Raw genomic sequence first — 15,318 nt, forward strand, 5'->3', positions numbered from 1 at the left:
GCAATCACCAGCTGCTAAATGAAACACTGACAGTTTGAAAAGTCGGGAATAATTATAATGATAATTGACTTGTATTATCCCCTTCATACATAACTCTTTTCCTCTGAATCCTCTCCCCCCACGCCCGCCGCCACCTTCTGGTTTGCTTCCCCCAGGAGGCCCTTTCCTGCCAGCCCTGTGCGCACCAGGGTCCCCTCTCAGCAGCCCAGGTGCTAGCCTCCAAGGGATGAAGCGGTGGAAGGAAGGGCTCAGGGACATGAACACTGGATGCAGCTCTAACCTGAACCCAAGTGGACAAATGCTATGTGTGGCTTTTTCCAAACTGCTCTCTACAGCCAACGGCTCTTTCTCTTCACCTGCCAGGACCTGAATTTCTATTTCTGTGTTTTGAAAGCCTAAGAGGTGGGGCATGGGGTGGGGGGGTGGGGGCTCTAGATAATTAATGATTGATTCTCAGGCTTGGCCACCAGGAGGCCTCGGGGCAGGCTGTCAGCCATTTACTGACAAGTGAGGGGACAAGGTAGAAGTTTGGTGTGGCCGGAGACCATTGGGCAGCTCTGGCAGGAAGACAGGGTGGCTGTGAAGGCTGGGGGTGTCCGGAGCACTCTGCCGGCAGCAGAATGAAAGCGGTGAGGCTGGAAAGGTGGCTTGGCAGTGGCCCAACCCTTCTGGCCTCGGCTCTGCTCCCCTCTTTCTGGGTCAGTGCATACTGATGGCCGCCCTCACAGATACCGCTGTCTCCCAGCAGACCCCTGCACCCACAGACACACACTTGCCGACCTTTGCCTGTCCCACAGGTCTTTCCTCCTGGGGTATTCGGTGGCCCAGGGGCAGAAAGAAAAAAAAATCATGGTGTTCTTGGGAAAGGATTAAAGGAGCCGACTCGGACAGCACATTTTTAGAGGAGCTTTCCTCTGCCTTTCTCGAAGTATGGCCCAGCCTTTGTTATCTGATAATAATTAACTTTGTACAGGGCTGTAGTTTTCAAAGGGCTTTCACAATCATAATTCTATTCATCCTAACAACAAAGCTTAGAGTTAGGTCTTCCCTTCCCTCGCCTCCCCCTCCCAAGTCCCACCCCCTCCCCTGGCCCCGTCATCGTGAAGAGGAAACTGAGGCTCAAAGAGAAGAGATGATCTGATTTTACATAGCTGGCACTGAATCGTTCCTTTTCTGACCTCATATACTGAGCACTATTTTCCTCCGGAATGATACATATTCATTCTGAGAATCAGTCTCAACATAGGGGTAGGTGGCCGGGCAGGCCAGGGAGAGGAGCTGTAGAAGGGGTCTTCATTCAAAGCTGACCTCTGAGCAGCCTGAGCAGAGGAACCTCTGAGACCCCGTGTCAAAGGGGAAGTGGGAGTCACAGGCTCCACAGCCCATCGAGGAGACTAGTAACCTGAGCCAAAAGGTGGTCAGAATTCACCTGTGCAATCAGAGTTCATCAAAAGGTCCATCTCCACTCTGGTATCTTTCATCTAAAAGAAATGCTCAAACCCTCCCCCTTTCCAAGTCAACCAACAAAGGAGACGCAGGCATCCTGGGATGCCGGGACTGTCCCAGTCTTAGCCCTGAAAAATCTTCCTCTTGAAAAGCCCTTGATCCTTACCTTCAGCAAATCAGGACAGGAGTTCCCCTAGGTGACCACCGTGCTGATCAGCACCGGCTCAGTGGATTGGAGCCGAATCCTGGGAAGCAAAGCCATGTTATGTCATATAAAGAAGATCAACATCGAATTTAAAAATCCCAGAGCATTTTGCAAACGCACATAGAGGCTGCCATGCGGCAGCCACCTAGCACAGTTCGAATGTTAAACCTGAAAGACTATTCCTTTCCATAAAGAAGTGCCTGCCTGATACCTGATCCCATCGATGCCTCACGGTCACACAGGCTGGTGTGCTTTTTCCATGCAGGCTTTGTTGCTTCTCAGCTAGATGGCCACTTGTTTATCTTCAAGGCTTTAAGATCCCAGATGCTATATCTTTTGATAGGCAGGCACCATCAGCTTTCTTCACCTCATTTGCTTGTGCACCCATTTTTTCTTCAGCGATTGTGTCGGGAAGGTGAGCATCACAGAATGCCAGATTGTTAGAACAAAGTGCTATTGTGTTAAGGGAGGCCCAATGTCCATCTGCAACCTTAATTCTTAACATATAGACAGGAGTACATAGTTCTATTCCACTCTCATTATATATATGTATATATTTCCATGTATACGTGCCTGTATTTAGACCTCTATAAATGTCCTTTGCCTCCTGGTTCTTTCCTCTATTTCCTTTTTACTTCCCTCTTGTTCCACTATCATGTTCAGCCTTCATTCGGATTTAGTAATTTCTCGATGCTACATTGCCCTTGATTGAGCCCCACCAGGTATCCTACAACCTTCCTTCCATTGGTTTTAGTTCACTTGCTGTTCCCTTGTCCCTGGGTTGGTTCCCCCACCCCCTCCTTCCTTTCTCCCACCTCCCCTTCTCCCGTAGCCCCCCCCCCGCCCCCGGGAACCAATGGTCCTATTCTTCTCATCTCCAAATTATTTATATGCCTATCTTTTCTATATAGACATGCAGATACATTAATGAGTGCAAAAACCAGGCAGAGCCAAATAAAATAAGTCAAAACCAACAAAACAATAATACCAACAGCAAAAAGCAGGAACAAAATAACAAAGCAAAAAGAAAGCCACTGACACAAATGGAAAAGCCTATAAATAGTTCAAGGTCTGTTTGTTGGCCTTTATGAGTGTTTTCCAGTGGAGTCTGATGGGGTGCCACGCTGTTTTTGGTATTCCCCGGGGGGTTCATCACTCTGCTCCCCTTGCTGCTCTGCTGGATGTCCTCAATGTAATGGGGCCAGCATGATGGGGCCACACCGTGCACTATTCCCACCCTGTGTCTCCAGTGCTGTCCCCCACAGCACTGGGGTTCAGTGAGGCATGCTGTGTCCCGTGGTGGGGCCAGCCTCAAGGTGAATTGGGGCAGGGCTTGGAGTGGAGACCCAATGCTCATCTGAAGACAATTGGACATCCCCTCACAGAGGGGTCACAGGGAAGAGATGAGCCAGTCAGGGTGCAGTATAGCACTGATGAAACACACAACTTTCCTCTAGCTCTTTGGTGCTTCCTTCACCTCATTATCATCACCTCAATCTTACCTTACAAATTGGATTAGACCAGAGCATGCACACTGCTACAGATAAGAGCCCGGAACACAGGGAATCCAGGGTAGATAAACCCCTCAGGGCCAACAAGAAGAGTAGAGATACCAGGAGGATTAGGGGAGGGTGGGGGGAACCGATCACAAGGATCACCCTAGAACCCCCTCCCAGGGGGACGAATAACAGAAAAGTGGGTGAGGGCTGATGGAGGACGATGTAAGATATGGAAAAAATAATCTAGAACTTATCAAGGGTTCATGAGGGAGGCCAGGTGGGGTAGGGAGGGGGAAGAAATGGGGAGCTGATAGCAGGGGCTCAAGTGGGAAGCGAATGCTTTGAAAATGATGATGGTGGCATATGTGCACATGTGCTTGACACATTGGAGGAATGTATGGAGTGTGATAAGAGATGTAAGAACCCCCAATATAAATAAATAAATCATCACAGTAATTGTGCAATTATGCTTGATCTCATGGAACTATGGATTGCAATAATATCTGTAAGAGCTCCTAATAAAATGTTTCAGAACAAGAAGAAGATGGGGAAGAAGAGCCTGCATCTCTGGCCGCTCCGCTGCTGCCCTTTGAAAAGCAGAAAGGAGAGCCACCATTACTGTGGGCTCTACCTCCGACTGGAGCCGGCCTCCCAGGTCCCCGGGGGAAACACTGCGCTGGGGGGAAAACAGACAACTGAAAGTTGTAACTTGATGTTGTTTTCAGAATAGGTGTTTCTACACTTTTTGTGGATCTGAGAATCTCTGTGTCCTGAGGTGAAATTTATTTTGAAATTTCAGAAAGCATCAAGGACAGACTAGGGATTTACTTTTTTATGCTTAGTTAAAAGAATCGTGGGTTTTTTTTGTTTTGGTTTAGTTTGAGGCAAAACTGCAATGAAAAGCGTGTGTGTGTGTGTGTGTGTGTGTGTGTGTGTGTGTCTATACACACATAGTGCGTTGGGTTTCGTTTCGTTTTGTTTTCTTCAAATCTTATATTTCCAGAGGAGACTGATGCTGGAGAGACTGAGTTGTGGTTGCTGGTTAAGGACATTTCCCTAGCCCTGATCACAGAGAAGAGCTTGGCTTCTTTGCTCCCGCTTGTTCCCTCTGGGGGAGCCTCTTGGCCTCACCTACAGTTTGGGGACAAGGAGCTCACTCTGCTCTGGCAGGGTTTTCCCTTGAGGATTATTTTCACATGAAATGTATTTTGTTTAAGGAGCTCACAAAGAAAACAGGAATGCTTTGATAATGGGCCGCCCTGACCCCCCTCGTGAATCTGTGCTCCTTACCTCCAATTCCACCCACACCCCACCATGAAAGGGCCAGAGAAACACACCGTGCATCAGCAAGAACGAATGCATGTAGTTGGGATAAGTGACCTTTTGCTGGGTAGAATCAGATTCCTGCAAGCTGGGTGGGTGTGACCCACCCCCCAGTGCCACCTTCTTGTGAGAGAAGGAGTGCACCTGTGCCTTCACCTCTACACACCAAGGCTCCCTCAGCAGTAAGGTGGGCTGGGGGCTGGCAGGACACATACCTAGATCCTCTTCCATCCCGCCACCTGCTGGTCTTGGTTCTGAGCCTTGTTCAACTCAGACCATTATCTTTGACCCGCTCGGGGGCAGGGAGTGAGCATCTGGCTGGAGAAGTGGAGTTTCTGGATATTTGGGGACTAGAAAAGAATCTTAAATAACCATTTGGGGTATGCATATCAACAAGCACCTATTTAATTTTAGACCCCTATATCCATTTCTCGACACATATTCTCTCTTCCTATTTTTTAACCAAATGATTCGTTTTTGTTAAGTTGAAAGAGGAAAAAGGCCGAGACAGGCAGTATTTAACTTGGGGAAAAAAAACCTTGAGTTTTGTTTTTCTTTTTTAACTAGGAAAAATTATTTGTGGTTTTACACACACACACACCCCTCCCTGAATAACCCCAGTTATCTCTCTCTCTCTCTCCAGTCACAGAGAAATGCCACCCCCCTACCCCCACCCCACGCCACCAACCAGGCAGCAGAGCCCTTACAGGACCTCTGAATCCAGCGTGAAGGGGTGGCTAGGCCCTGCGCTCCGGGACAGCTGCTCTCAGCTTTGCACACAAAATATTCACTCAACCCCACTCTCTCAACAAAGGGGGCAACCTGGGAGAAAAGTAGAAGCTGCATCTGCCTCACTAAGGGCTTCCTCTCCTCAACTCTGAGACCCTCCCCAGTCTACACCCCACCGAGGCCAGGCTGCTGTCCTTTCCTCAGAGGAGGCCAGAAAGTCAGCTCAGCCCAGTCCCTTTCTAAACCCAGCTGCCCTTCTGCACTGTTCTCCCCCCAATTAGAAAGCCACAAGGAGCCAAGTGTGGCTGCAGGCTGGGAAGAGGGAGGAGTTCCTGTGGCCTTGCCGTGGCCATTTCCATTCACCTAAGAACACTAAGTGTGTGGACCCTGTCTGATAGGAAAGAATGGGCTCAGGGCACGTTGAAGGGTCTGCCCTGGAAGAAAGTAGTCAACGCCAGTGATGAGAAGATGGGTCATCTTACTTCCAGCCTGCTAACCTTAGAAACCAGCCTGCCAATACGTTTCCTGGTCAGGAGACTAGGTTGTCTCCCAGAAATCACACAAGTGTAAGAAGAAGGCGCCACTGAGGGTCCATGTCTCTTACTTCCCGTGGTGAATAGCACCAGGGGCACCCCGGCACCCTCACCTTCAGGCCCTGAGACCTCCATCCCTCACTCCTTGAATATTTCCAGTCCTGCCTGAGTGGAGTTTAGGGCTCAGCTGCCTTCCCTCTCCTCTCTCCTCTGGAAACAGAAGCTCCAGCAAATGTTTCCAACTCCTGAGTCCACTCAGCCATGTCCCCCTTGCAAAATCCTCCCCTTCCCGCACCCCCCTGCACCCAGCCAGCCAATCCGAGGCCTTCTAGCCTCGCCAGACCCATCTCCCAGAGCCTCCGCGGGATAAAATCAGTCGGTGATGCCGGGTGGATGGGAACAAACTTCAGAAGCAGGGGAGAAACAGGGCCCAGGGCACCCTCGCTGGCAGACCCAAGCAGTGGGGGCCTGCTGGTGGCCAGGTATGCTGCTTATGGGCTGGTTGGAAGCTGGCTGGGAGAGAGCGGCTCTTAGAGAAGGCAGCAGTCTCGGGAACCTTGCAAGCTTTCCTTCTCAAGTTAAAGGGGACAGGGGATCTCAGAGGGTTAGGACACCGGGACTGGAGTTTGGGGCTTCCTCTGCACATTCTCAATCCAGGACCCCCTGGGCTATGTATTCCCTAGACCAGGCTGAGGTTGACCCCACTACATCTAAGAACTCCCCCACCCCTCCTGGCAAGCGATGGAAACCTAGGGGACAGGCCCGGGGAGGGGTGTCTCCTTCAGTAGGCATTCAACCTCATGCCCCTTTTCCTGGGTCTGTGCAGGGCAGCAGCGTGGCGGCGGGTGCTGCCAGGACCTGCGCGAGGAAGCCCCGAGCCTTTGGCGGGCTGCAAGCGACTCTCCGGAGATGCCTCACAACTCCATCCGATCAGGTAAGGCTTGGCCAGGACCCCAAGACCCCGTGCCACCATCGTGCGTCCGTGCGTGCGCTCTGGTCGGTGGGGTTGGGGGAATGTACGCTTTGGGCTCCCAGCACGAAGCTGAGGGCGCCTAGGGCCTGTTTCTCCCGTTTGGAGTCGCCACTCTAGGGCCCCGGGAGCTGCCTTTCCCAGGCCTGGGTTTGTGCGAACCTCACGAAGCGGCAGGAGGGGGGTGGCTCTCCATGGGGGGATCGGGGGGTTGTTTTCTGATGTCCCACCACCACCTGCGCACAGCCGGTCCAGTGGGCACCCTGAGTGCCCTTAGGCCTTGGGCTGCGCAGGTGCTAGGCTTGCAGAGTCCCTGGAAACCCTGGTTCCCGGGTGGCTGTGCGCAACCCTGGCCTGTGGTTCCCCCAGCAGGACCCTGAATAGACGCCCCCACCCCACCCCACCCGCCTTTCAAGCCAAAGGGAAAGAAGCCAGTGGTCCAAAACCTGGGTACTAGGAGCGCACTCCGATGCCCCGGGATCCCTCCTAGCCTAGCACCAGGCGGACAGAGAGCAGGGCCCAGAGCGAAGGACCTATGAGGGTTTCGCTGCCCGCGGGGCCGAGCTGTCCTCCCCACGCGCGCCAGGACTCGGGCCTGCAAGTGCGCCCGCCAAGCGCTGGCCGCGGGGCTGCCTCTCCCCACCCTGGCGGCCCGGCCCAGGCGAGGACCGAGCCCGGAAGGCGCCCTAGGCTCCGGGCTGGCCCGGACCGGCGACGCGGTGGGCACGGGCGCCCCGTGCGGAGCGAGTGCGGACGGAGGGCTGAGGCGCGGCGCGGCCCGCGGTGATGGATGGAGCCGGGCCGGCCGCCGGGAAAGCGATTTATGGGGCCAGGGCACGGCGCGATCGATTTGGGCCGGCGAAGTGAGAGGAAATCAATATTTCAGATGAATTCTAGGCGAATATGAAGTCCCGCTAGGCAAACGGGACATTTGTTATAATAAGGAGGGTCGGATCGGGTGCCGCGCGCGGCTGAGGTCTCTATTTAGCCGAGCGCGCAGCGTCGCCCGGCTGTGTGGAGGAGCCTCGGGGCTCGGGGCAGGGGCGTCCCCTCCCGGAGCGCCTGTAGGGTATCTCAGCCAGTTCTGGCTAGAACCCCAGAGCCAGGTCCCAGGACGCTGACACCTGGCCCTCCGCTCCCCGCGGACAGCCGCTCCCTCGCCGCCCCGCCGCCCGCCGCAAGGCCTGGCCGCTCCTAGGCCTGTCTGAGTCGAGGTCAGGGCACTTTGTCCGGCCGCCGCAGGGTCGGCTGGCCGGGGAACCCTGAGGGCTGGCCGGCCTCCCTTCACCAGCAGCTCCGGGGCCCAGGCGCCCTCCGTGGCGACTTTCTGAAGTCGGGACAAGGGTTTGGCACCCCCTGGTCTCTCGCCAGACCTGGGCGCAGGACGAGATGGTCTCTACTGGAGAGTGCGAGGTGCCTGATCCCCGCTGGTGCACCCGGACGGCTCAGCTGCGTCTGCGGCTCGACCCTCCTCCCGCGACCTTCCCAGGTCCACCGGGAGGCGGTGGGAGCCAGGGGTGCGCTCCGACTTCGAACTGACCCGGCGGGCCAGACCCTTGCCCTCTGACACTACCCAACCCGGTGCCGCGGTGCCCAAGGGTGGTTCGTTGGCGTAAACGGGAATCCAGGCACCCTGGACCCAAACACCAGCCACCACGACTCAGTTTACATTGTCTTTTCCATCAGCGACTAGCCCAGAGGGCAACGCACATCTTTCTGAAGAACTCAGGTGCGAATCGCCCAAGGGTTTGGGGCGGGGGTCCGCAGAGTCCTTCGGAGACTGGGGCAGACGGAGGTGGGTTTCTGGCCTGGGAAGGTAGAGCCTATCTGCTCCAAAACAATAAAGGGAGGGAGAGCGAGTTTAATGGTAATGAAACCAAAAGAAAGTCGCGTTCCAAAGGCTGGAAGCTCCCGTGTTTCGTTTCCGAACCCCGCCTTGGGCAAACCTGAACACTCCTGTGCGTGTTTCCTTGGTCAGTGGACGTGACGTTGTTGCCCAAGATTCTTGAAAGCTCATTTCTAAACGGACACTTTTGTTTTTATAAACCCATTTTCTTTCAGGGTTTAGCCACTTTCCACCATCATCACCCCCAGCTTCCTCTCTGAATTCGGTTCGGCTTGGGGACCACTGGCTTCCAAGTTTTCCAGGCGAACGCTCTGGGGTGGCGGGGCCCCACGCAGCCTTTCGCGGGAACGAGGCCGCGCATCTTTTCTGAAATCCTCAAAGCCATGGCGGTGGAGAAAGTTGCCCAGGAGGTTAGGGCCACTCAAGCCAGGGAGGGTACCGCCGCGGATCTTGCCTAGGAGACAGATGTCATTTTTAGCCCCTGTGTTTTATGATCAAGGGATCCCAGGGCTCAAGATTCGGACGCGCAAGGTCAGGGTACGGGCGTTTGAACGTGATGTCAAACCCACTCGGATTTTCGTTGCATCGAGAAACCAAGTCTCTAGGGGAAAAACCTGGTGTCATCTATCCCAGGATGCGTGCCTGGGGAGACAGGAATGGCTTGTAAATATCAACATGTAAATAAGGTGGCCGCCATGAGGAAGAGAGTTTAGCAAAAGAAAGCAGGTTACCATTAAAAGTTACTTGAAATAAGTTGGCAAACTCCACCCCTAGCCTGGGAAAATAGGTTATTCAAAGAGTAAAAGGAGACCCCTGAGCAGGGAGGAAGACATTCCTGTCACGTCAGCTCTTCCGACGCTTCCGTCCTCTTCGTTTTAAAAGAAAGAAAGGAGGTCCCATGCCTGTGGGAAGGGTTTGTTTTCTTCCCAGTGTTTCTTTTTTCTTTTTCCCTGGGTTGAAACGAAGATCTTCCCCGAACGGGGGAAACAGTGTTAAGGAACATAAAAAGGTATTGGGGTTCCTCAATTCATCTTTGTTTCTAGATGGTCCACCCTCCCACCCTGCTCAATGCAAGTTAATTAGGAGATAATTTAGCTACCTTGTGAATTAGTTTTAAGATGAGTATCTTTTCAAGCTTTGTCACTTTAATTGCCCCGCTGATTGATAAGAAGTAATTATTTCTAATTGACACTTTTTTGATGTTTGTTGGAAGCATTTGTTTGGAACTTTTTTGGGTGCAGAAGGAAAGTTAATTAATTTTATCCATCTATCCCCAAAAGGACTCTGCTTAATTTTTCTGAAGAGGACAAAGGGAGGGAAGGGAAATAAGCAAAAATTAACCTACTGGAATTGTAATCATTAAAAGACACGTTGGTGCAGAAGAGAACATTTTACTAGTGGATCAAGTCACAACTTTCTCTTAGTCCGCCTCAAATCTCCAGTGTGGGCGAGGCGGACGTTTTCGGGGTGTAGAGGTCTCCAGAAGCCCTTCGTGTGCTGACTTCCTTTTGGAGCAACTTACTCTGATTTTTAACTCGTACCGGCAAAGGAAAAGCAAAGCTGAACTTTGCCAGCCTGCGGAACACATACTTACTAGAGCCTTTCTCCCTGGGTAGTCATCCTTGTTCTGTAATTATTGATGGAGCTGGGGATAAAGGTGAAACTTCACTTACAGCGGCATGCCTTTTCATACCTAAACCTTGAAGTAAACAGTTTAATCATTCACCTCCGCTAGGACATTTTACTTCGAGAGAGGAAAGGAGGAAGAGGGGGAAGATGCTGAATGGAGGCATGGGGGAGGGGGAGGGGGAAGGGGAGGGAGAGAGAGAAAGCTGGCTTGACAGGCAAAGGAATGACAGACCCCTGGACTGCAGAAAAGAGGTGGCCAGGTGCATGCAACATTTGCCATTCAGTATAAGGAAATAAAAATTCTGTTCTCGAACTATCTACGAGCACCTCTAAACAGCCCCTAGGCCACCTCCCCACTTTTCTAAGTCTAAAAAGAGGCCGGCAAGGTAGTCTCGGAGGCTCCTGGTGGTGCTCGTGGACGCCATCATCTTTATTTTGATGTGTATGAACAGCAAAAAAATGCTCCCGGTGCTCCAGGGGCTTATCAGGTGATTTGAGCCTTATATGTTCTTATATAAGGGATTTGTAATCTCTGGCGCGCGTGGTGTATGTACAATCTTTCCATCGTTTGCTATGTGATTCATGGACACTTCCACGTTGCCCCAAAGTGGAGAATCACACGCCCCTGGAACAGGAGGGGCACAATCAGACAAGACGCACTTCCGTCAGGGTAATTCCAGCCACGGTCATTTCTAATCGATTCTGTGTGAAATCTTGACTGCTTTAAGGATGCGTCTTCCAGATGATGTGAAGCCGCAAGAATGAGGAAGCCTTGTAAATGAAAAAGAAATGTCAGACGTACAAAAGGCAGATAATATCGCATACCAGCCTCACTATTAGTGAAACTAAAAAAAATCGATAAATAATGCACACACGTGCACACACACACACAATCAGCAAGGGAGAGGTTAGTAATGGAAAATTCCCCTGCAATTAAATGAAACAGTAATTTGGTGCAGATATGCCTGAATGAATTAGCATTTATTAATTGGTTCTCATAAAAACAATTTGTGTGTGTGGTGTGGCGGCAGTGGGGTGTGTATATTGTCAATAGGAAAAGTTCCTCCGATGTGGCTATTAAATTCTGCAATCACCACATTCTATTTTAGGAAAGATTCAGAGTCTCTTACTGGCTGCCTTCACCTGTGCACAGAGCACTTGAGGAAAAACCCCTTGCGATCGAGGGATGAAGCTGGATTCCCATCTCTCTGGGTATTTCCAAACAGATGGGGGACAAGCTGCCAGAGTTGGGTATCCTCAGGAACAACCAAACGGGATCCTGGTCAGATTCCCAGATGACTCCTCTCCTCTGGCGCATAACTGAGGCAGAGGAAGGCTGCTTTGTGGCTGCTTTGAAGCCCACAGCTCCCCCACCCCCAGCCTGATCTGGCACCCTGGACATCTCTGGGGGGACCCGCCTCTCCTCATCTCAAGCTTGCTAGGGTTGACTGGCGCATGGATGTGTTTGCTGTCTCTCGCTACAGTTGGTCTGCCTTCATTCCAAGCATTTTAAAGCTGGTCTATTTATCAGGCCAAGAGGGGCTGAGTTCTCAGTTGAGTTGAGAAAGCTGGAGCTTTGTGGTTCCGAGTCCAGAAGGAGCCAAAAGATAAAAGGGAGAATAGATGATGGAGGAGAATGTGTGTGTGTGTGTGTGTGTGTGTGTGTGTGTGTGTTTGTGTGCGTGCGCTGTGCTGGAGGCGGGAAAGTCTGGGAAGGGAGCCTTCATTTCGTTATAGCTCAGACTTTGAGAAAGGGCAGGCCACTGAGTCCCACCTGTCTCCCTTCACACGTAGACTCAGAGAGGAGAATGGTTCACTAAACTCACAACTTGGGAGAGTGAGTCTTTCTACATTCAGACTGGAACTAGTACCTAGCTCCGGATCGGTTGTGGGGGGATTTTCAAAGAGAGAGAGAATTCAAAGGCCTTCCTCATGGAAACTGCCCGAAATGACTGCTTCCGGTGGGGATCTCATCTGCAGAAAGAGTGTGAAGAACAGAGATCCAGGGGTCTCCTGGTTCTTGAGATTATGGTCTCTGGGGTGCTGCCCACTCTGGTAGCAACCAGTCATGGCCAATGAGTGGCTCTGGCACTAGAGACCTCTGTCAAAGCTTCCTTTGGGGGTCAGGGTAGGCCGAGCAGAGGTACCCACCCTTCTTTCGTGCATGACGAGGCCCTCTTGGAGGACTCAGAATCATTGCCTTCCATCGAGTCAAGGCTTAGGAAGACAAGTCTGTTTGGGTTGTTGAAACCCCTCTGGCACGGCACCCTCTCTACCAATGACCTTTTGTGTGACCAGAAATAGCCCCATGGGAAGATTTCTACTTTAAATGAACAATTCGCTGAGTCTGGATTGCACCTTGACTGGGACCCTTCCTCGGGAGGGAGCCTGGGTAGACCCCAGCAGTTCTTTACTGAGGCATGTTCCACATCAAGTGGAGGGAGTTCACGAGTACTCTTGGATCTTCTTTCCATCTTGATTCCTGAGAATCCCCCTTCCCAGAGTCCCGTCTTGGATGTTTTATGAGAAGTCAAGTATTGCTGGGATGTGGCCGGCCTCACAGCTTCCAGGTCTCTGCCGCTATCACTTTTACTTCCCAAGACAGAAGGGAGCCTTGTAGAGCTGAGCACACATGGGTCCTCGGGCTTGCTGCGCCCTCCAAAAATGGACACTGTCATCAGTCTTGCCTGGGGCTACCACAGTTGCAGGAACTAGCACGTTTGTGTCTCCTGTCAACTCTGCTTGGAAGGTCGTGGTATGGACGGTCTGGGAGACGGGAATGATTGCTCAGAGAGGTGGATCAGACTCTGACTCCCCTTTTACTCCACCCTAAAATCTTTGCAGCACTAGACTGTCCACACCTGCATCCCTAGTGGGAACACCCTCCAGCACCCTTCGTAAGAGGGTGCATGGCTGCATATCTGGAGAGACAAGCAGGGTCTTCAAACTAGCAGCTTGTTTTTTCCTCAGTGTCCTGAACTTAATTAAGATAGAACTCTGGAATTAGTTTGCATTCCCCTGTCTGTCCAAGGAGCAGAGTGGCCCCTGTCTGGAGGCTTCGCTGGGCGGTTGCTGTGGGGGAGCCTGAGATGGCCATCGTTCTCCGCCATCCATTGGATCTTCACTCATAGCAACCCCCCGGTGATATCGGAGAACTTGGCCATCATCTCACCAGAAGTTGATCACAGGTCTTTGTCTCTTAGAGCTACTGGGTGGGTTCACACCTTAGACCTTTTGATTAGCATTTGAGCACTGAACAATTTGTGCCACAAAGGAGGGTGGGTGTCTTCAATAGGAGAGAAAGAGGAGAGGGTCTTCTTTGAACATAATCCTGTACCCACACCTGGGAGCCCTGGAGATGTGTTGGTTACGTGCTGGATTGTGATTGAAAAGGCTGGCAGTTGGAAACCTCCAGCCTGTCCTAGGGAGAAAGATGGGGCTTTCTACTCCCAAAGAGTTACAGTCTCAGAAACTCACCTTTTGTGGAGTACCCTTCTAGCCAAGGGCACCACCACAGATCTCTCCCTCTCAGAGTTGTGACAGGAGGACAGCGGGGTGACTATTCTTCAGCACCTTCCAGCTGGATGCTGCCCCCCTGCCTGGGCCGTGTGGGACCAGGGAGTCTGCCCGTGGCCCAGAAACAGCTGCGGAGTTCCCGCACAACCAGAGACCAGTCTTGGATGCCCCATCCACCTGCAGCAGTGCAGGCATGGGCCCCCTGGGGCAGCACCTTCCCCAAATGTGGGTCCGCCCCCTTTCCTGCTTCCTCAGGGTGGCCTCCCGCTCCAGCATTCACAACCAAGGTATCTGCACTTTAGAGACTTCTGTCAAAGTGTCCTTTGCACCCTTAGACTGAAAGACGCTTTCTTGGTAACGTTGTCCCCTTTTTAAGGTGTGCAGAGAGAAGCTGCCTTAACCCCTGGGCAAGTTGTGTCTTTGAAATGCCAATCTGCCTTTAGTTTAAGGGGGGGGGGGGGGAGGATGAAAAGACATGTCTTCCTCCCCTTCCTTCCTCTGCTCTCTTTCTTCTCCTGTCATCGGATGGGTCTTGTTCACTTGTTGTTCTAAGTGGCCTTCAAGTGACCTGGATAGTTAGTGCTAATTAGTCCACAGGGACATCTTGTCACAGGCAGGCCAGTACTGCGGAAAGGTCCAGGGAGCAGGGTTGGTGACGTATCTAAGAGAGGGACAGCTTACTCTGCCTGCGGGGATCACGTGAGCTGTGTGTTTGCATTCAGCCAGGTCTCTCTGTGCACTGCAGTTTGGAGTCTCTAGCTTCCCTGGGGGGGGCAGCAGAATGACTATTGCTAGGACAAACTCAGGGGTCACCAAGTGTCAAGGGGATGAGGAGCTTTTAAAACCACTGTGACATTGTCCATACCCCACTTTCGCTATCAGACAGCAAGAGGGGCCAAGGACTGGAGACTTCGTGTTTGACTCAGACCTTACTACTCGCCCTCACTCTGTGACCTTAAGCAAGACCATAGTCTCTCGGGGCTGCGTTCCTCAGTGGTATACATTATGGAAGTGTTGTGGGGACTTCCAGGACGCTTTACCTGGCATAGTTGAGTGTCTGCCCCAAAGACTTTTCCCTGTTCCACATAGTGGTCACCGGAGAAGACAGCTCCCGAAGACTGTCCCAGGCCAACTCAAAAATAGCATATGTCCTTGGACTACTTCCTGTGCAGTTCTCTGTGAGTCACTTGAGACCCAGTGCTGACATTTGGTTCCGGTTAAAATTTAGCACAGATTTGCTAATATTCCACATGGATGAGGGCAATCATCTTTTATCCCTCCCCCTCCACCCTCTCAGTTCCTCCATTGCCTTCCAGTCCATTCCAGCTGACGTGCGTCGTATGTGTTTCCGAAGAGATCGGAACTCCATAGGGTTTACATGGCTGCGACGTTCTGGAAGTCAACCACCAACCGTGTCTTCCAAGGTGTCCTGGTTGGGGGGTGGGGGTGGGGGTTGCTTCAAACCACCACACCAGCCTCGGTAGGAGAGCAGCGCTTGACCATGTATGCCAGCCGGGGCCTTCACGTAGCTGGTAATGGGATTAAATGAAGAGCTACTAGGGGTTTCTGGCTGAGACCTCTGTGCTTGTTATCAGCTGACCTGAAAAGGAATGGCTTATTTC

At 52.1% G+C, this 15,318-nt stretch overlaps 1 protein-coding gene across 1 annotated transcript in view; it reads left to right on the top strand.

Annotated features, from left to right (window-relative positions):
* The window catches only part of PAX8 (paired box 8), an 81,340-nt gene that overhangs the window by 10,841 nt on the left and 55,181 nt on the right, over positions 1-15,318 (top strand). The window contains exons 2-4 of the mRNA XM_075562660.1: positions 6,562-6,669; positions 7,270-7,568; positions 8,077-8,209. Of these exons, the coding sequence (XP_075418775.1) occupies positions 6,562-6,669; positions 7,270-7,568; positions 8,077-8,209 (540 nt within the window). The remainder of the gene's footprint in view (positions 1-6,561; positions 6,670-7,269; positions 7,569-8,076; positions 8,210-15,318) is intronic.

This window comes from Tenrec ecaudatus, chromosome 11 (genome assembly GCF_050624435.1).
Source record: "Tenrec ecaudatus isolate mTenEca1 chromosome 11, mTenEca1.hap1, whole genome shotgun sequence".
Lineage (NCBI taxonomy): Eukaryota > Metazoa > Chordata > Mammalia > Afrosoricida > Tenrecidae > Tenrec > Tenrec ecaudatus.